The 20,250-nt window shown below is 50.3% G+C and overlaps 1 protein-coding gene across 1 annotated transcript; it reads right to left on the bottom strand.

The window, feature by feature from the left end:
• Nucleotides 1-1,864: 1,864 nt before the first annotated feature.
• CCM2L (CCM2 like scaffold protein) lies at nt 1,865-19,981 on the bottom strand. Its single transcript, XM_038571944.1, has 10 exons — nt 19,849-19,981; nt 17,579-17,746; nt 15,161-15,244; nt 14,881-15,064; nt 13,787-14,244; nt 10,425-10,560; nt 8,426-8,489; nt 5,133-5,262; nt 4,213-4,351; nt 1,865-3,057 (listed from the first exon to the last, which is right to left on the bottom strand). The coding sequence occupies exons 1-10, from the start codon at nt 19,876-19,878 to the stop codon at nt 2,744-2,746; spliced, it is 1,707 nt and encodes a 568-aa protein (XP_038427872.1). The 5' UTR covers nt 19,879-19,981; the 3' UTR covers nt 1,865-2,743.
• Between the last annotated feature and the right edge of the window lie 269 nt (nt 19,982-20,250).

Below are 20,250 nucleotides of genomic sequence, written 5' to 3'. Positions count from 1 at the left end.
TCTCTTAAAAGAATAAATAAAAAATCTTTTTTAAAAAAAGAATTTGTTCGATGGAACAAATTTGTTGAAAGGAAGGCACAATAGGCCAGTGGTTTGCAAAGTGTGCTCCCTGGACCATTAGCATCACCTGAGTACTTGTTAGAAATGCAGAATCTCGGGCCCCAGCCCTGCTCTATTGAGTCAGAAACTCTGGGGTGGGGCTCAGCGATCTGTTTTAGCAAGTCTTACAGGAGATTCTGGTACATGGTAACGTTTGAGAACTACTGTCACAAAAAAAAAAAAAAAAAAAAAAAAAAAAAAAGAGAACTACTGTCACAGCCGAACCTGACATGAGCAGCATGTCAGGGGATGATATTGGGAACATCAACATTCAAAAGGCATTAATATCTAAAATTTACAAACTACTCCTGGGATCCCTGGGTGGCGCAGTGGTTTGGCGCCTGCCTTTGGCCCAGGGTGCAATCCTGGGGTCCCAGGATCGAGTCCCCCGTCGGGCTCCCTGCATGGAGCCTGCTTCTCCCTCTGCCTGTGTCTCTGCCTCTCTCTCTCTCTCTCTACGTCTATCATGAATTAAAAAAAAAAAAAAAAATCTTACAAGCTACTCCTGTAAATTGGCAAGAAAAAGACAGGAAACCCAATAGATAATGGGCACAAGACATGAATGGGCATTTCACTGAAGGGGAAGCCCAAATGCCTGACAAGTATAGGAGATTCTGAATCTCATATTAGCAGAGAAATTCAAACAATGAGATGCCACCTTACATCCAAAAATTACAAAGTCAGATAATGTAAAAACTAATGAAAATGTGGGAGACAATCATCTTTGACATGCCACTAGTAGAATTTAGTGACATTTAAAACATATATGTCCGGTGATCTACTGATTACACTCTTTGGTATAGGGTCCAAAAAAGTTTTCACATAGGCCCCATAGGGTCATGTACAAAGATGATCACAGTGTTGTTTGTGGTGAAAGGGAGTTGGAAGCCACCTGGATGTCCACATTGGGCGTTAGGAGGGATAAATAAAACCATGGAAGCTTAGCTTGGAATGCTTTGTGGCAATTTGAGGCAATAAGCTAGATTTTCCCACCGCAGCATGGGTTTATCTTAAAAATCATATGATGGAAAAAAAAATCATATGATGGGTGAAAAAAGAAAGCAACAGGATGAGATCTTTACATAACATCATTCATGTAGTGTAAATACACCCACAAAGCATTGTGTATTTTATGTTCAAGGACATACATCAACACATAGGGTGGGTGTGCACAGTGGGGAGGGGAAGGAGTGTGGGGAATGTGTGGCTAGAGGGGGGAAATAAAGCAAAATAAAACATTAGGGGGCCTTGAAGTACTAAGTATGATGGGATGGCCATTTACTACAAACTGAGTATAAATCGTGGAACTCTGGACATGTAGCCCTAATACTAATATTGCTTTAAAATTGGTAATAATTATACCTACCCTCTGTGCCTGTGCCATGTGCCTGGCCATGGAAGGCTCTGTAAAGTTTCATACATAAATTTAGCAGTTCTGTGTGAGGCTCTGGCCTCCTTTAAGGGTTCGTTCCTTTTAGCCTCCAAGCCTTTACTGAGGCTGTGTTGAATGCTGCCTTTCCGCTGACTTCTCTACCTCTCCAACCATCGGGTTCCTTTTAACTACCCTGGACTCCCATGGTGGGAGCCTGTGGTCTTGGGTACTTTTCATTTGGGCCTTGAGCTGAGAGCCAGGGTGTAATAGAGCTGTGAGAAACAAGTTCTATTTCCTCTTCATTAGCTTCCCCAAGGTGTCCTTATAGCCCACCCCGAACTCAGTTCCCACCCCACTATACCAAGCAAGACAGGGAGATCAAGTCCGAAAGCGTTAGATGTGGAAGTGAACGGCATTTATTGGGTGTCTATCATGTGCTAGACCCAGCACTAAGGTCTGGACTTTTGCTAATCCCCAGAACCACTCTGTGGCAGGGGCGGGGCCCACCTCATCCCACAGATTAGGGAATGGATGTCACCAAGAGGTGAGAACACGAACCAGGCAGGAGCCCTAGATCTGTGTGGCCCCAAACCCAAGATCTGAACAAGCAACTCGTTCAGAGCCTTAGGGCCAGGACTGGGGGCACATCACCTACTTCTGACTCAACTGCCAGTAGATAAAAACCTCTATTTCAGATTGATGATCCAGTTCTTGCCATCAGGGGAGGGGCGACCCTGCTGTTTGGAGTCTGAAAAAGACCCTCTACGCTATTTAGTATGCTTAGTTTGAGGTAATATCGAAGGAGAAACAGGACCTTCCCTCAAGTTCCTTTCTCTTCTTGGAACCTCAGTTTCTCAAACTGTAAAATAGGAGAAGCAGCCATCTGTGGGCTCTGGGAATTCTTTTCTCAGTCAGCCAGCAGGTGAAGCACCCACCCCTCATCCCTCCCTTGGCCTCCAGAAAGGGGCGGCAGTGGCAGGAAACACGGGTTGACCTGGGGCGGCGCCCGAGGCGGTCAGACAAAGTAGGGGGCTGCCCGCTGAAGTCTGGCAGAGGGGCCTGAGCCTCAGGGACTGCCCGCGACTTTAGGGTCCCGCCCCCTGCAGCACATTCTCGGTGTTGCAGGGCCTGGAGCCCCCAGGCCATGGACCCCGCGCCCCGGGGAGTGGAGGCCCGCGTCCGCGTCCAGTGCGAGGGGGACCCGGGGCCCAGGTCCCACGGGCGGGAGCCGGCGAGATGCAGGTGCGTCCCTGCTGTCCGCAAGGGCTGCGGCTACAGGTAGTTGTCTTCAGCCGCGTCGCCCCGGCCCGGGCAGTCCCGGGCCTCCTCGTCCGTGCTTTCGTCGTCGTCGGGGGCCAGCGCCTCGATGTCGTGCGTGATGTCGGCCAGCAGCCGGTGGAAGCTCTGCGCCTCCGGCCGCTGGGCCGCGCCGTCGTAGCTGCGCACGGCCGACGCCGACGTGGAGCTCATGCTGCGCTTGATGCGGCCGAAGCTGTCGGTGAGGATGCCGCCCTCGCGGATGCCCACTCCCTCCAGGAAGCCCTCGAAGTAGCCGATGTCCTGGTCCGGGATGAAGGGCCGCATCCCTGCGGGGCCGAGGGATGGGGGGGCTCCTCAGGGCTCAGCCCTCCCCCTCCCACGTTGGAATCGCCTCCTCCGGAGATCTGAGTTCAAATCCCCACCCCGCCGCTGGCTGGCTGTGTGGCCTTGCACAGATTCCCTGACTCTGCGCCAGAGAATACTGACCTAATGCTTGGCACAGAATAAACGCTTTAGCTTGTTGGTGTTGTTATTGCAACGGTTACCTTTCCATTTGTTAGTTGTGTGACCCTCATTTAAATAGCTACTCTGGGGCAGCCCCAGTGGCTCAGCGGTTTAGCGCCGCCTACGGCCGGGGGCGTGATCCTGGAGACCCGGGATCGAGTCCCACGTCGGGCTCCCAGCATGGAGCTTCTCCCTCTGCCTGTGTCTCTGCCTCTCTCTCTCTCTCTCTCTCCTCTCTCTGTGTATTCTCATGAATAAATAAATAAAATCTTAAAAAAAAAAATAGCTACTCTGAGCCTGACTTGACCTTGCCTCTAAAACTGAGATCATGGCACCTGTTCCCCTGGTAGGGATGTGAGGAGGTGCTTAGCACACACTGAGTGTCCCATACAAGTCAGCGGGTTTTGCTTCCAACTCTGCTCACGCGCTATGTGACTGCAACTTCAGTACTTTACTTTGCTTCTCTGAGCCTCAGCTTCCTCATCTGCAATATGTGGAGCCTCAGCTTCCTCATCTGCAATGTGGGGGCAATATGGTTCTACTTTCCAGAAGTGAAGCATTCAATGAGATGATGCTTGACACAGGGTAACTGCAAAATACCTGTGAGTCTATTAGTATTATCATTCTCTAGTGTCATTATGAGCCTTCCTTGCCAGCTGTGTGACCTCAGACAAATTCCTTAGTCTCTGTGAGCCTCAGCTGCCCCCTGAAGTAAATGGGGAGAATCATTCCCTCACCCAGCTTTGCTGTGAAGGTGAATGGTTATACTACTGCTCTCTACTTATGCGCTGTGACTGCAAGCAATTCCCTTCTCTGCTCTGCACCTTTCTCCTCAAATGCACCATGGATTTCACCATCTTGGTTTTATGGGAAGCTAAAGAAGAGAAGTGAATACCTCTAGCCTGATTTCTGATTGGGAGCATCATGGGCCATGTAGGGGCCTTGGCTAACCTTGGGGGACATGGGAGGGGGCTCACCAAGGAGGAGGAACTTGCGCCGGTCTCCATAGAGCTTCAGCAGGCCTGCACAGTAGTCCTGGATGGGCAGCCCCAGCCGGTACTCCCGCAGCAGCATCGCAAACTGCTGGATCTCAGGGGGCCCCAGTTTACTCCGTAACTACAGGAACAACATTCAAGATCAGTCCTGGGGAGCAACTCCCACCCAACCTTTGCCTAAAAGACCCAGAGCCCTCTGTAAGGGTATATTTGGCCAAGACTTCCTTGGAAATCCTCCCATGGACTATGGCGGTTGGGAGGGGATGGCCAGACCCTCTGGGCTGCATCTAAGCATGGGATGTAGACTCAAACTGCCTGAGTTCAAATCCTGACCCCTTGGCTAATCAGTTCTGTGGTCTTGGGTGGGTGACAACCTCCTTGACCCTTGCTTTTCTTATATATGGTGAGGATAATAGTGGCACCTCCCACTTTGGTCATTGAAAGGATTAAAATAAATGCATAAAAAGTGCATAGAACAGTGCCTGGTATACAGCAAACACTCAATTAATGCTAGCTGACATTGGGCAGCCCCGGTGGCGCAGCTGTTTAGCGCCACCTGCAGCCCAGGGTGTGATCCTGAAGACCCTGGATGGAGTCCCACGTCAGGCTCCCTGCATGGAGCCTGCTTCTCCCTCTGCCTGTGTCTCTGTCCCTCTCTCTCTCTCTCTCTGTGTCTCTCATGAATAAATAAATAAAATCTTAAAAAAAAAATGCTAGCTGACATTAACTAAGGCTTTCACAAGCTGGCCTCAGTTTACTTTCCTAATCTCATGTCCTGCCCTGATCTTCAACATCTGCTTCAGTTATGTCCAGGGTTACTCATGATTCCTGAACTACTCCCCATGCTTTCTCCAGCCCCCAGGCCTTTGCTCGTGCTGTTCACATTGCCTGCCCCAGCTCACCGTGACCATGTAATCCTGCAGCTGTTCGAGGCCCAGGCTGCTGTGGTCACTGCCGCTGCAGTGGGAGCCATGGAAAGAGGGCGTGGACGTGCCACTATAACACGCTTCAAATGTATCCTGGGAGCCGTTGCTGCAGAGACAGGCAGAGAGGGAGGCCCTCACTCATCTCCCTCCAGCTCCTTTCCCTGCAGCAGGTGGAGGAGGGAAAGCACAGCTACCAATGCTCTGGGCCTGAGGCCTCAATCTAGATTCCATTTTGGCCTCCAAGGCCCCACATTATCTGGCCTTGGCTGCCTCTGATGCCTCACCTCACCCTTGCTCTGTATACCCAGGCCACTCTGCCTTCTTTCTTCCTCTCTAATACTCCAAGTACCTCTTCACTCTGGGCCTTTGCACATGCTGTTCCCTATATCTGGAATGCTTCTCTCCCCCTATCTTTTGCTCAACTTACTCTTACTCATCATTGAAGCTTAAGTATCACCTTCTCAGCAAAATTTTCCCTGACCCCCTATCCCCATGACTGGGTTAGATCCTCTGTCAAATGTGGTCACAAACCCATAAGTCTGGCCATGACATGCAAGGCTTTCCAGATCGCCCCATCAATGTCCATGGTGGCCACCTGGCTGCTTCTCGAATGCACCAAGATACATCCTACTTCAGAACCCTTGTACTGTCTGCCCTTCTGCCTGGGGCACTCTTCCCTTTTCCTCCTCTGGGTCTCAGTTCAACTGTCATCAGCTCGGAGAGACCCTCCTGACTCCCCAGACGAGGAAGGCTCTCCATGGCCTCTCCCCCAGTACCCTCAGGGGCTTATTCTCTTTCGTGCTTATCACTAATGCTTATTTCTATTCAATAATGATTTCATTGTCTCCTGCGCTAGACACTGTAACTGTGTTTGCACCATAAACCATGCAAGATCAGGGACTTTAGTTTCTTTATCTGTTAAGTATCTGCTCTGTAACTTGTCTTGTTCCCCACTGTAACCCTACCACACAGCACGGTCTCTGGCATATGCTACATACTCCATAAATCTTACCTAATAAAGTCAACCTGGGACACCTAGGTGGTTCAGTCAGTAAAGTGCCTGACTCTTGATTTCAGCTCAGGTCATGAGCTCACAGTCGTGGGATTGAACCCCGCATTGGGCTCCAAGCTCAGTGTGGATCCTGCTTAGGATTCTCTCTTTCCCTCTGCCACCCGCCTGCTCCCGCACAGTCTCTCTCTCTCAAAATGAATAAATTATCTTTAAAAAAAAAAATCTCGGGATCCCTGGGTGGCGCAGTGGTTTGGCACCTGCCTTTGGCCCAGGGCGCGATCCTGGAGACCCGGGATCGAATCCCACGTCGGGCTCCCGGTGCATGGAGCCTGCTTCTCCCTCTGCCTATGTCTCTGCCTCTCTCTCTCTCTCTCTCTATCATAAATAAATAAATAAATAAAAATTGAAGATGCAATTTATTTAAAAAAAAAAAAAAATCTCGGGATCCCTGGGTGGCTCAGTGGTTTAGTGCCTGCCTTTGGCCCAGGGTGTGATCCTGGAGTCCCAGGATTGAGTCCCGTATCGGGTTCCCTGCGTGGAGCCTGCTTCTCCCTCTGCCTGTGTCTCTGTCTCTCTCTCTCTCTGTCTCTCATGAATAAATAAATAAAATCTTAAAAAAAAAATTTTCTCTCCCTCTGCCCCTCCCCCTGCTCTCTAAAAAAAAGTTACCTAAAAAAAAAAGTCAACCTGCCTCCTCGTTTCTAAATTGTTCCAGAACCATCTTGGATGGTTCATCGGGGTTATTATCTACAGAAAAGCAGTGTAGCATAATGCTTAGAGGATTTGGCCCTGGAGCTAGCCTGCTCACACTCAAATCTCAGACCTACAACTTACTAGCTGCTTGACCCTGGGCAAGCTGCTTAGCTTCTCTATTCCTCAGTTTCTCCATCTGTAAAATGGGATGACAAAAACTGACTTCATAAGAATTAGAGGAGTCTATTTATACAGCACTTAGAGCCATGGACTATAAACAATAAATAAACAATAGCCACTGTAATGTTGCTATGTTGATTTTTTTAAAAAATGAAGCGCTTTCCAACTTTAAAACCAGCTTTACCTGGCTGGTTCAGTTGGTAGAGCATGTAACTCTTGATCTTGGGGTCATGAGTTCAAGCTCCACGTTGGGGGTAGAGTTTGTTTTTTTAAAAATGAAGTACTAAAAAAATAAAGATAAAAATAAAATTAAAAATGAAGCACTTTATGGAACAGCACTAGGCACACTAGGCACACAGCAAACTCAAATATTAGTCATTATCATGATTGTCACCTCTCCAGCAGATGTCAGGTTGTTTAAGGACTGGCCCAAGAGCACACAGTATTAAGAAGGCAAATATATTGCCACCGAGAGGAAAAAAAAAATTGGGCATATGTTACTGGCAGAGACTGCTACCTGTCAAGCCAAAGGCCTTAGTTACAGAACTAGCATGACCACCTTGTCCTAGTTTGCCTGGGACTTTCCTGATGTTAGTACTAAAATTCCCATGTCCTGGGAACCCCCTCAATGCTGAGGGTAGGGGGTGGGGTTGGTCATACCAAATGCAGCCCTGGACAATGTTCCCAGGTGAGTTTGTTTGTTAATCCCACATTTTCTAGCCTTGCTGGCAGTAGTGGTGGCCACGTGACCAAGTTCTGGCCAATGAGACATAAACAGAAGTTGTATAGGGTGGGAATTGCAGCAAAGCTCTTTACAGAGGCCCCTGGCATGCCAGTGCAATAACTGGCGCTATGACCATCATCTTGGCCCATGAGGTGACTTTGAGGATGGGAGCAAGTGCTGAGGAGAGGGGAGAAGAAAAGTCTGGACTGCTGCTGAGCATACAACCATAAACTCCTGGTCTATTTTATACAGAAGACCGGGGGGAAAACTCTATCTTATTTAAAGCTTTATCCTTTTTAGGGTTTTCTATTACATGGAATTAAAACCAAAGTAAACCAAAATTATTTTTTGGCATCAGTTGTGATTTGGACTCTGTAGGCCAGTATGTCTGGATGACGGGCAAAGAACTATAGGCCTATATGGAGGCAGTTCTGGGTTCTGTCCATCTCCTGGGCCTCTCAGGGTGTCTGGGTCTGGATCCTCCGAACTCACTGAAGCCTGGAGGAGTCAGTTTACCTACCCCTCTTGGGCTGAGCATCTGCAGAAATTGAGGCGGGGTCATTTACTCCCACTCTCTCTTGCCCACAGGGAGCTCAAGAATGCCCAGAAGAGAGCCACTGTTTGTGCAAGGGTGAGGGGTGTGTGCAGGGTGGTACCCACAAGGAGCTGCAGCAGCTGAAGTCGGCATCATAGGCGTAAGTCCCATCCGTGCGGCAGCTCTCACCTGGGGTCAACAGACAGAGGGGCGGTTAGAGACAGTGGGCCAGGGACCGACATCCCCAGCTCCCCGAGGCCTCAACCTCAGCCCAGCCCTGTGGTTGGGATGATGGTTGGAGCAATTGGCCTTGTAAGGCCAAGGGATGTCCTTGTTGGATATCTGGCCTTGTAAGCAATTGTCAGAATGTTAGCTTTTACCCTGAGTGAAATTAGGCAGCCACTGGAAGATCTGGACCATGAATCCTACCTCCACCACCAATACACAGCCAACCTTGGGCAACTCACCTCTTCTCTCCTTGCCCTCAACTTCCCCAAGGTTGGGACAATACCACTTTCCTGCCTGCCTCGTGAGAGTCTTGGGGATAGCAGGTGAGGGAACAGGTGAGGTAATGTTTTGAAAACTGTGTTTGAGGCAAGAAGAAAAAAGGAACTTTGAGGGGAAGAACCCCAAATCTTGAGAGAATGGAAGCACCATTTACAGAGAACTTGCTCTGCACCCAGCCCTATTAACATCTCTGGCCTTACCCTTCTGATCTTGTCTTATGTGTTGTCACTTCCTTCGGACACCCCCCTGACTTCCCAGGTGAGGCTGGTTCCTCAGTCTGTGTTCTCAGAGTACAACGTGAGACTACAGTTTATTTGTATAGCTATTTAATTGCTGTGGACTTACCTCAACAATGCAAGCCTTATGAGAGCAGGGCCATGTCTCGTTTTGCTCACTAGTATATCCTGGTGATGGTAGGGGCTCAGTAAATATTTGTTCAATAGAATGCATTTGTTGATATATTTGTTGACTCATTGCATTTATTTACCCAGCATCCTGTGAGAGTTGATGAACTGTCTCAACTTCCCCAAAACCCCAGGTCCCACATGAATGGGAGTGCCTCTGGAAGGAAAGAGTTCTGTTGCTGGAGCTATGCAGACAGGGGTTGCTCTGAGGGGGCTGTGGCTGAGGAAATTCACTTAGTGGCCTCAAAGGCAGCCTGGGAGTCAGGCTGAAAGCTTTAGAAGCTTTAGAAATCAGACACACCTGGGTTTGAATCCTGATTCTGCCACTTGCCAGCTGGGTGACCTTGAGCAATTTATTGACTACTCTGAGCCTTAACGTCCTCATCTGTAAAATTGGAATCATAAGGCTTCAGAGAGTTCTTTTATCTATTCAAACAATACTTCTTGAGCATCTGTGATGTCCCTGGTCCTGTGCTAGGCATGGGGGATATAGTGGCAAATAGTACCAACCAGATTGCTATGAGGATTAAATAAGAGTTGGGCACATTGAATAAGACTGTGCTTGGCACATAGTTGTTGCTCAATAAATGCCTCTATTAGTTTCTTTCTCATTCTAGCCCTTGATTACATTCAAGAGTGGGCCTGGATATGTTTGCTTTGACCTAGATTCCTAGTGGAGCGAGACAGCTCAGTAAACACACAATGCATGTGCCTGGATTTCTGCAAAGCAAGGACATCAAAAATGAAAGAAAGGAGAAGAGTTCAGCTTTGAGGGGCTCATTCTGAATCTGGCAACCAGAACATCTGTGAGGAAGCTAAGTTTTTTGTTGTTGTTGTTTTTGTTTTTTTTTAAAGATTTTATTTATTCATGAGAGACACAGAGAGAGAGGCATAGACACAGGCAGAGGGAGAAGCAGGCTCCATGCAGGGAGCCCGATGTGGGACTCCATCCCGGGCCTCCAGGGCCATACCTTGGGCCAAAGGCGGTGCTAAACCACTGAGCCACCGGAATGCCCAGAAGCTAAGTTTGAGGTCATCATGAAAACTGACATTTTATTTTAACCACATAAGGGCGAGGGGTGGGGTACACTGTAATTGTTGTAGAGATCGGGACCCCTAACGGTTCATTGGCCCTGAGTCCTGGGGCAGGCCCCCCACCCCTGGCCTTTTGGGATGGTTCACAGGAGGGGCGGCCAGGAGTTCCAGTACTCACTGCGGCTGCAGAGCCACGGCCGCTCAGGTGTGGACGTGTAGTGGTAGCCGGCTCGGTCTACGCACTCAATGCTCTGGTCCCCGTAGATGATCTGGAAGACCTGACAGATGAGGGCACAGGACTCCTCGGCAGCATCCTGGCACAGGTAGGAAGACAGAGCACTCTGGGCCTCTCCAGTACCCAGGACACCACTGCTCCCTTAAACAGTGTGAGGAGGCTTGCGGGGCTGCACACGTACCTATGAACACCTTTAAATCGACTTGGAGGGCATTCCCCATTCACCTTCTGGGTCTTGGGCTCCTTTAAAGAGCCCAGCAGCAATGCTAAGTCTTCTGCTCTGAAAAATGTACCCCAAATTTCTGGGAGATTCATAGGACCTCCTAAAGTTTATCTAAAATAAGCCCTAGGGGCACCTGGGTGGCTCAATTGGTTAAACATCCAACTCTTGATCTCAGCTCAGGTTTCTATCTCACAGTTGTGAGTTCAAGCCCCATGTTGGGCTCCACACTGGGCATGGAGCCTACTTTAAAAAATAAAATAAAGTAAAATAAGCCCTAGTTTAGTTAAATTTACCATAGGAAGTTGAGGCTTAGAGAGGTGAAGTTATTAGTCAGGACTAGAACCCAGGACTCCTGATACCTACCAAGAGGAGAAAGAATTACACGTATGAAAATTTTAGGTTCAACATAGTTACTACTACTGGATGCCATATTTAGATATGAACTTCCTGGCACCCAGGGCAAAAATGGAAGTAGGATGAATACCTAAACTTTAGTTTCTTTTTTTTTTTTTTTAAGATTTTATTTATTTACTCATGAGAGACACACACAGAGAGAGAGGCAGAGACACAGGCAGAGGGAGAAGCAGGCTCCATGCAGGGAGTCTGACGTGGGACTCGCTCCCGGGTCTCCAGGATCACACCCTGGGCTGCAGGCGGCGCTAAACCGCTGAGCCACCGAGGGATCCCTAAACTTTAGTTTCTGATAGAAGGCATGAATTTCAATTCTTGGGTGAAAGTTTTTCAAGACTACAAATTTGAAGAGGAATTTGTCTTTCTAATTTACCTCTTTATGTCTTTAAGGAAGAAACCCAGAAAGACAATAACTGATGAGACCATCTTCATGGTACCATTTCCTATTTTGTTCCTCTAAAAAGCTGGGAATATAAATTAAAATGTAACCCTGGAGAGGCAAGATTGATCCTTACAATAACCCTACAAAACAAACAGGGAAGAGAGTATCCTTATTTTATAGTTGAAGGCACTGAAGCTTACAGTGACTAAGTCAGTCACCCAGCTCACACAACAAGTGCTTATTATTGGTTACTACTAGCACTCAGGTTTTTTGACCCTAATTCCTGTACCCTGCTCAGGACCACAATGCCTTTGATAGGAGGTCAGAGAATCCAATACTCCTGAAAAGCAACTCTTTATTTATTCACTCATTTTGCAAATTCTCATTTAGTCCTATTTTAGGCACTGGGCCAGACTCCAGGGTCTTAAGGGTGAATTAGATGAAGTCTGTACCCTAAAGCCCTCACAGTCCTAGTAAGATAACTGGGTACATTGTTCCCTCTGCCAGGAATTCATTTTCCTGGCTCTTCACCTTGCAGACTCCTTCCTCCCCTTCATATTTCAGTTTAAAAGGCACAAACTCACTTTCTCTATGGAAAATGGATCTCCTTCCTCATTATCACTACAATCTGTTTTCTTCTTGGTCTCCAACACAAGGTATAATAATATACTATGCATCACTTCATCCACTCATTCAATATTTATCATGTGACAGGCACTGTTTTAGGTGTTGGAGATACCATAGTGAACCATCCAAAATGCACAGATCTCTTGCACTCTACAAGGAGACCAGTCTGGCTGGACTGGAGTGCATAAAGGGGCATGTAGAAAGAGATGAGGACAGAGAGGAATGAGGCTTCAGCCACCATTAGAAGGTGGGTGGCCTTATCAGCAGTTGTAAGTACATTAGCTCCTATTCCAGTGAAATGGGGAGCCATGGCAAGATTTTGAGCAGTGATATGATGTGACTAATGTGTTAGCAGGGCTGCTCTGCCTGGGGAGAACAGATTATAAGGAAGAGCCAAATCCATGATCTAGATGAATGATCTGGATGATAGAAGTTGGGGCATGGGCCTGGGCGGGAACAGTGGAGGGTGGGGAGAAGTAGATAGGTTTGGAATATATTTTAAAAATAAGGCCAACAGGGTTTGCTGAGAGAATGGATATGTGTTGTGTGAGATTGAGAGGGGCTACGAATCTCTGGGAGGTTTTAGTCTGAGTGAGGGAAGGACAGAGTTGCCATTAATTAAGACAGGGAAACCAAGAGAGGAGCAGGTTTGAGGGAGAAGATTGGCTGCATAGCTTTGGGTGTTTTAGGTTTGAGATGGTCATTAGCCCACCGGATGGAGAGGCTGATTGGAGAAACGTGTCTGGAGATTTGCTGAGAGATAAAATTTGGTGAGTTCTCAGAGTTTTAGATGCCAGGAGATGGTTTTGTTCACTGCGATATATATGGGGGGGGGGAGGGAAGATGGGGGACTCAGGGCCAGAGGCAAAGTTTAGACAGCTCAGGACTTGAAAGTGTCTGATAGATTGTGAGCTCCCTAAGGGAGGGCACCAAATAGGTGTTGTCCATCTCTGCATCCATAGCACCTAGCCCAATGTCTAGGACAATAAAGATGCTCAGTAAAGATGGTCAAAAGAATAAAAGCAAGGGGGAATATGGAGAATGGGGGGAGGGGAGGGAAGGCAAGAATGGAAGACTTCTGCCTTGGATGACTGCCATAGTTAACAAAAGCACAGGCTCTGAACTTTCTGGGTCCCAGTGTTGAAACCGTCACCTGCTTCCTGTGTGACCTTCCACAAGTTACCTAGCCTCTGGGTCTCAGTTTCCTCCTCTACAGAATGGAGATGGTTGTAATGTTTGCCTCTAGGCGTTGGTGAGAGAATGAAATGTGTTAATGCTGGTTCCTGGTCTGGCATGGGCCGCATTCCCTTCGTACTGGTAATTAGTGTCCTCGTGGTTGTTACTGGGGTAGTGGCCGCATCTACGACGTGGGAGAAGGAGCAGGGCTGGAGGAGGGGTTGGATCAAGTCTGTTTGGGTTATTTTGAGTTTTCATCATTGGAACGACAAGGGGGAGGCGTCCAGGCTGGAGATCAGAAGCCCTTTGGCGTCGTGGGCACACAGGTAGTACCTGAAGTCCTCGATAGGGCCCCGGGGCCAGGGTAGACCCCCGGAACCGGGCGGGGCGGGGCGGGACGGGGCGGGGCGGGGCGGGGCGACGCCCTCCAACCCCCGACGCGCGGGGGAGGCAGGACGCAGGGGCTCCCGGCGCCCGCGGGCTCACCCTGTTGGCCACAGCCAGGATGACGAGGTTGCAATAGGCGTCGGGGCTGGGGTCCCGCGGGTCCAGCGGGTTGGAGCCCGGGTGGCGCCGCTCCCAGCTGCCGCCGCCGCCCGCCTGCCTCCGCTCCCAGCTGCCACCCGGCTTGCCCGCGCCGCCGCCGCCGCCCGCGTGCCGCCGCTCCCAGCTGCCGCTGAACGTCTGCCGCCGCTCCCAGCTGCCCGACGCCCGCGCCCCGGCGCGCTGGCGCTCCAGGCTGCCGCCGCCGCCGCCCCCGGCCCGGGCCTCCGCGCCCGCGCCCCCGCCCCACGCCATCCGCCAGTCCAGGCTGCAGATGGTGTGGCGCCGCTCCGTGGTGCCCCCCCGCCGCTTCTCGGGCGCCGCGCCCGGCGGGCCCGGGTCGCGCCCAGCGCCGCCGGGGCTGGCGTCTACGCCGGCTGGCACCGGGTCCACGCCCAGACCTAGGAGAGGCGGGATGGCGGTCAGGAGCCCCCTCCGACACCAGCTGGGGGCCATCCGCGCCTCGCCCCACCTCTGCCTTCAAGGCTGGAGGCCACGCCCGCCCCCCGGGGTGCCCTGACTCTTGGGGCTCGCGCCGGGCCTCGGCTCCACCCTAGTCTCGCTCGGGGTCTGACCTGTCCGGCCACTACCCCAGGAGGGAGCTCCGCCTCCCCGCCGTATGGCCACGCCCCCGGCTCAGGCTCCGCCCCCAGGGCAGACCCTGCCGCTCGCCCGAGCTCTCAGACCGCCGAGGTCTCGCTCTGCTTCACCTCGCCCTTCAACTTCAGGTCCCAGAATTTGGGCTGCTCCAGCCTTCCCAGCTCCGCCACCTGGCCTCAGGCTGGTGGGCCAGGCCATCCACCCTTCAGCTTCAGCCTTAGCCCTGGGCCACGTCTTCTCGCGTATATGGCCAGGGCCGGCCCTTAGTCTCAGGGTAGCCGTGCGGTCAGGCCTTTTCCATCGCACACCATCCATGCTCAGCCAGCCGCCTCCTCCCCGCCCCAAGTCACGCCTTTCCCAAAACTAGACGCTGGGCCCTTTCTCTCCCGGTTCACCTCCCGGCCCTGCCCCGGTCGGGCCCAGCCCGCTGTACCTACCGGTCTTAAGCACCAGCAGGTGCAGCGCGTCGTCCTGCAGGTAGGAGGCGGCGGCGATCTCATGCGTGGGGATGCGCAGGATTAGCTCCTCGTTGTCGCGCCAAGTGAGCAGCAGGCAGCGGGCCGACAGGCTCAGGATACTGTCCTGCTCCGCCGTGGTCTTCAGCGGCAGCTCCTTCAACTGCTGCGGGGCGGGGCGGATCTCTTGGGTCCCCCAGGGGCTCAGGTGGGAGAGGAAGAAGGGGCCAAGACCCAGCCCTGACCCTCCCCAGGACCTCACCCTGGCCGTGTCCAGCAGCTGCAGGAGCTCGTCGCGGCTGGAGGGGTTCAGTGAGGAGGTAACCCAGGTGAGGTGGCCCAGGAACTGGATAGGAAATGGGGGGTGGAGGTGGGAGAAGGGCACAGAGAGGTCACCTTGAAGCTTTGGATAACCCAGAACTCCTCATTGACCCAGTGTCTATAGACTGAAATAGAAATCTCTGAATTAACAATAACCTGATAATAACTGTTAAGGTGGTCACAGAAGCCAGACCCAAAATAATGATGCCCCAAATCAATATAATAATTCTTCATTCATTCTTAGTTATAACGCAATGTTATCACAAACTTTAATGTTCTTCAGTGTAAGAAATTAACTTTTTAAAATTTTCAGGTTTGTTCTTCTACCAAACGTTTTTCTTCTTTTATTCTCTATGGAATTTCAGTCCCCAATTTTTAAATGGAGTTATTGGTTAGCTTTACCCTCCATATATACAAGATGTCAGTTAAAATTGAATTTCATGTAAACAGTGAATACTTTTTCAATTTTTAAAAAAGATTGATTTATTTATTCATGAGAGACATAGAGAGGCAGAGACACAGGCAGAGGGAGAAGCAGGCTCCTTGCAAGAGCCCAATGCGGGACTCGATCCCAGAACTCCAGGTTCACACTCTGAGCCAAAGGCAGACGCTCAACCACTCTGAGCCAGCCAGGTGTCCTACTTTTTCAATTTTTTTACAAGTGCTTTTAGCCCCATGCAATATCTGGGACATATTAATACTCAACAAATACTCATTGCTTATCTGAAATTCACATTAGGGATTCCTGGGTGGCTCAGCGGTTGAGCATCTGGCTTTGGCTCAAGGCATGATCCTGGGGTCCAGGATGGAGTCCCACATTGGGCTCCTTGCGGAGAGCCTGCTTCTCTCTCTTCTTATATCTCTGCCTCTCTCTCTGTGTCTCTCATGAATAAATAAATAAAATCTTTAAAAAATAAATAAATGAAATTCACATTTAACCAGGCAGCCTATTTTTGCCAAATCTAACACTCCTACCCCCATATCAATCCTCCTTGGGTAGTGAGGATTCTCTATTGCTCCTTCACGGTGCTCAAGAAACAGTAGTAAAACTCTCCAACAACCTCAGTCCCCTCTGGCTTGCTGATTTGGGTTCCTTTACCAAGTTGATCTGCTGTCATTACTGTGGTGAAATCTCACAGGAAGGTATGGCTTTTCCCACCTGCTTTCCCCTGTGGGTAGGTTTTGAGCCCCATCTCAAGATGGGAACACTGAGGCTGAGCAGCTGGAGATCATTTGCTGAGGGTCCACAGCATAAGGCAGGAGCTAGGCCTTGAACCCAGGTCTCTTTCCCCTAAGCCTCCCCTGTGTGAGGCAGGGCTGGTCAGGGCTTGGTGTGAGGGAGAGGTACAGAGTTTCTTCTGATGGGATCCAGAACATATTACCCCAAAATATGGCACCTTGGCATGTCGAATATCTTAAGCTTGATGGAATTGAAGAAAACTGTAGAAGCAGGGAGGTCACTGTGACCTTCCCTCACCCCCTACCCTTCTTCCCTGAAAGAAGACACATACCCTCCCTATACCTGGAGGGAGACCTCCTTCTCACCAGACACAAGGAATTTAGGACCTAGAAGGCTGTTTAAACAAACCTTGTTATTTCTTCACCTTTTTTCTCCCCTAGCCCAAATCCTCTGCCTTGTCAGTTCTTCAAAAATGTATTGTTTGTCGGGATCCCTGGGTGGCGCAGCGGTTTGGCGCCTGCCTTTGGCCCAGGGCGCGATCCTGGAGACCCGGGATCGAGTCCCACGTCGGGCTCCCGGTGCATGGAGCCTGCTTCTTCCTCTGCCTGTGTCTCTGCCTCTCTCTCTCTCTCTGTGACTATCATAAATAAATAAAAAATTAAAAAAAAAATAAAGCTATCATTTAAAAAAAATGTATTGTTTGTCAAGAAGATATAAAAGCAAAAATAAAAGTAAAAAAAAAAGAAGGTATAAAAGCTTCCTGCTCTAGTCACCCAATGAATGGGTCTTCATTCTCTTGTGAAGGCTCTCATGGGCATGTTAACATTTAATAAAATGTGACACTTGGGATCCCTGGGTGGCGCAGCGGTTTAGTGCCTGCCTTTGGCCCAGGGCGCGATCCTGGAGTCCCAGGATCGAGTCCCATGTCGGGCATCCCTGCATGGAGCCTGCTTCTCCCTCTGCCTATGTCTCTGCCTCTCTCTCTCTGTGTGACTATCATGGAATAAATAAATAAAATCTTTAAAATAAAATAAAATGTGACACTCTTCTCCCGTTAATCTGTTTGTCGGTGTCGGCTTCATTTGCAGACTCAGCCAGGGACCCTAAGAGAGTTGAGGACCCCTCCTTGACTCCTCACCCCAAGATTCTGCCCACCTGTCCCCTCATTCCACGATGTACCTTGACCTCTTTCTCCAGGTAGTCACACAGTAGGATCTGAGGGTCGATGAGGTAGTCAGGAGGATAAAGGGGCATCGAGTGCAGAGGCCGGCGACTCACACTGGTCCGAAAGGCAGCCCGGCGCCCCGCCTTGGGGAACACCAGCCTCCGGATGGGGGATACGAAGCCCTGGGAGGGGGTGGGATGGTGGAGAGATGGGGGTGAGAAACAACAGTAATAACAGCTGCTGACTTTCTCCAGCACTTTCCGCACTTCCTCACTCAGCATTTTGCTTATTTACATGGTACATAATTTAATTCTCATGGACTCTGCAGAAGGGGTACCTCTGTGAGCCCCATTTCACAGATGGAGAAACTAAGCCTCAGAGAGGGAACTAGCTGATCCAGTCACTAGTGGTAGAACCATGAGTGCAGTCTGGCTCTAAAAGCTCCATTCTAAACACCCAGGGGAGGGTGGAGGGCCTGCCCAGGCCCAGCCCAGACTGAAGGAGTGGGTCTAGGCTGGGGCAAATAAGAAAAATGGTCAGATTTAATGTGGCAGAGTGGTAAGGGCACAGGGATTTGTTATGCAATTCCCTGTGCTTTTCCCTAAATTGGAAACAGCTAATAAGTACGTTTAAGGAGAATCCAGCAGGCACCTGCATAAAACAGGGCCTATAGCAAGGTTCAAGAAGCCAATTGCAGAGCTCCACTGAGGCCCAACAGAATCTAAATCTTGCCGGAAATTGTGAGCACTACTTTAGAGCAGTTCTCAGTGGGTCTGATCCCTGGATCTGCAGCAGCAGCACCAGGGAACTTAGGAGAAATGCACATTCTACCATTCTATCCTAGATATGCTGGATCAGAGCGAGGGTGTGAGACCCAGTAATCCAGGTTTTAACAAACACTCCAGGTGATTCTGACACATGCCCAGTTCAGATGTGAAAAGCAGTGTCTTGGAGCCTAGCTGGAGTATCTGGAGCTCTGAGATATGAGAACAGATGATCCAGAAAAGGGTGTTCAGGCAGAGGGCATGTGCACATGCAAACCCCTGGGGGACTACAAGGGCTGGTCCTGAGATTGAGCCCTGCTCAGCGGGGAGCCTGCTTCTCCTTCTCCCTCTGCTGCTCCCCCTACTTGTGCTCTCTCTCTCTGTCAAATAAATTTTAAAATCTTTTTTAAAAAATTAAGAGCTCCCTTCCCCACTATATTGTGAGCTCCAGAGAGGGTGCAGGGACCTTGTTTGACTTTGCTCACCACTATATGGTCCCTAGTACCAGGCATGATGCTTGGTAAATATCCACATAATAAGTGCTCAGTAGGGATGCTGGGTGGCTCAGCGCTTTAGCACCTGCCTTTGGCCCAGGGCGTGATCCTGGGGTTCCAGGATCAAGTTCCGCATCAGGCTCCCTGAATGGAGCCTGCTTCTCTCTCTGCCTATGTCTCTGTCTTTCTCTCTGTGTCTCTCATGAATAAATAAATATAAATGAAAAAAACAGTGCTCAGTAAATATCCGGAGAAGGTATGAACCCAGAGAGAAGAAGCACTATGTTGTGACTCCCTTGTGAGCCTTCATGATTCACACGGGAGCCCTTTAGACCAGCCTGACCCAGGTTTCTTGGAGGATAGGAATGCATGGGGGTGGGGGTGGGGGTGGGGATTTGGAATCCGAGGGACTTCCTGAATGACAAAGACAACCAGGTGAGGGGCCCATGGACCCAGACTAGAAAACTGATAGTGGGGAGGCATGAGGATCTAGAGGCTGGGGGGAATGAGCTTCAGGCTGAGGCCTTAGGAGCAGAGCTGTCTTGGCATAAAGATGGGGAGGGGGCAGGCTAGACTGGAACCCAGCAGGGGAGCAGGTAGGTGTCTCAACCTGGATAGGCAGCCTTATAGCACAGAAATGCCCTGGCTGAGGTCCTTCTGTCTGGGGAGGTAAGAAGCAAAAGAATGGGTATGTTGGGTGTCTGTTTGTCTCTCTGTCTGAGGAGCCCTCAGGAAAGCCATGGAGGCAGGTTGGGAGTATCTCCCAAAGCAATTTGTCTGGTGGGGTTCCCCTGTAAGGTGCTTGTCTGTCTATTCCAGGGATGGCAGATGCCACTCAGAGTGGGGAAACAGGTTAGGAAGCTTGAGCCCAAATGTCTGACTGCCCAAGGGTGGAAAGGACAGTCTTTTCAGATGAGAAGACTTTACTCCCGCCACTCACTACCCATAGCCCCCACCCCTGGCTTCCACCTTTACCAGCTCCAGGGACATTTCTCTACCCTGCATCCCTCCCAACCTCCCACCTACCTTTTTTCCTTTCTTGACTTCATATTCCATGGTGAAGTGTCGCCTCCACTTTTGCCACCCTCCTGGCCATCCCCTCCACCCTCTCCCCTACGCAGTTCCTTTGTTCTTTTTCCTGCCTGGTCGGAAACTCCACCAGCCCCAGAGTTCCTGCCCCGCCTGCCCATGCATGATAGCGAGCAGAGAGGTGGGGGGCTGGAGGCAGGCTAGAACGCAGGCTTGGGCCTCTGAAGCTGAAGAATGGAAGGAAGCCCAGCCTGAGCAACCGACATGGGGAGAATGCCTTAAGCCTCCATCCAGAAGGCTTGCTGTTGAGCAGTCTTGGGAACTGAGTAAGGCTGGGGAAGGCCCTCTTGCCTCCCCCCTCCCCCCTCCCCCCATGTGGAGTCTGAGAATCCCAAATTC

The sequence above is a fragment of the Canis lupus genome, chromosome 24, assembly GCF_011100685.1.
Source record: "Canis lupus familiaris isolate Mischka breed German Shepherd chromosome 24, alternate assembly UU_Cfam_GSD_1.0, whole genome shotgun sequence".
Taxonomy (NCBI): domain Eukaryota; kingdom Metazoa; phylum Chordata; class Mammalia; order Carnivora; family Canidae; genus Canis; species Canis lupus.
The sequence above is the reverse complement of the archived record's forward strand: the minus strand, read 5'-3'. Positions and strand labels throughout refer to the sequence as shown.

What these genes read in the sequence shown, in the direction of transcription:
- CCM2L (XM_038571944.1), bottom strand. Translation starts at nt 19,878, where the DNA reads ATGGAATATGAAGTCAAGAAAGGAAAAAAG. An exon ending in AAGTCAAGAAAGGAAAAAAG is followed by an intron (nt 17,747 to 19,848) that starts GTAGGTGGGAGG and finishes ACCCCCTCCCAG; the next exon opens with GGCTTCGTATCCCCCATCCG. An exon ending in AGCTGCTGGACACGGCCAGG is followed by an intron (nt 15,065 to 15,160) that starts GTGAGGTCCTGG and finishes CCCGCCCCGCAG; the next exon opens with CAGTTGAAGGAGCTGCCGCT.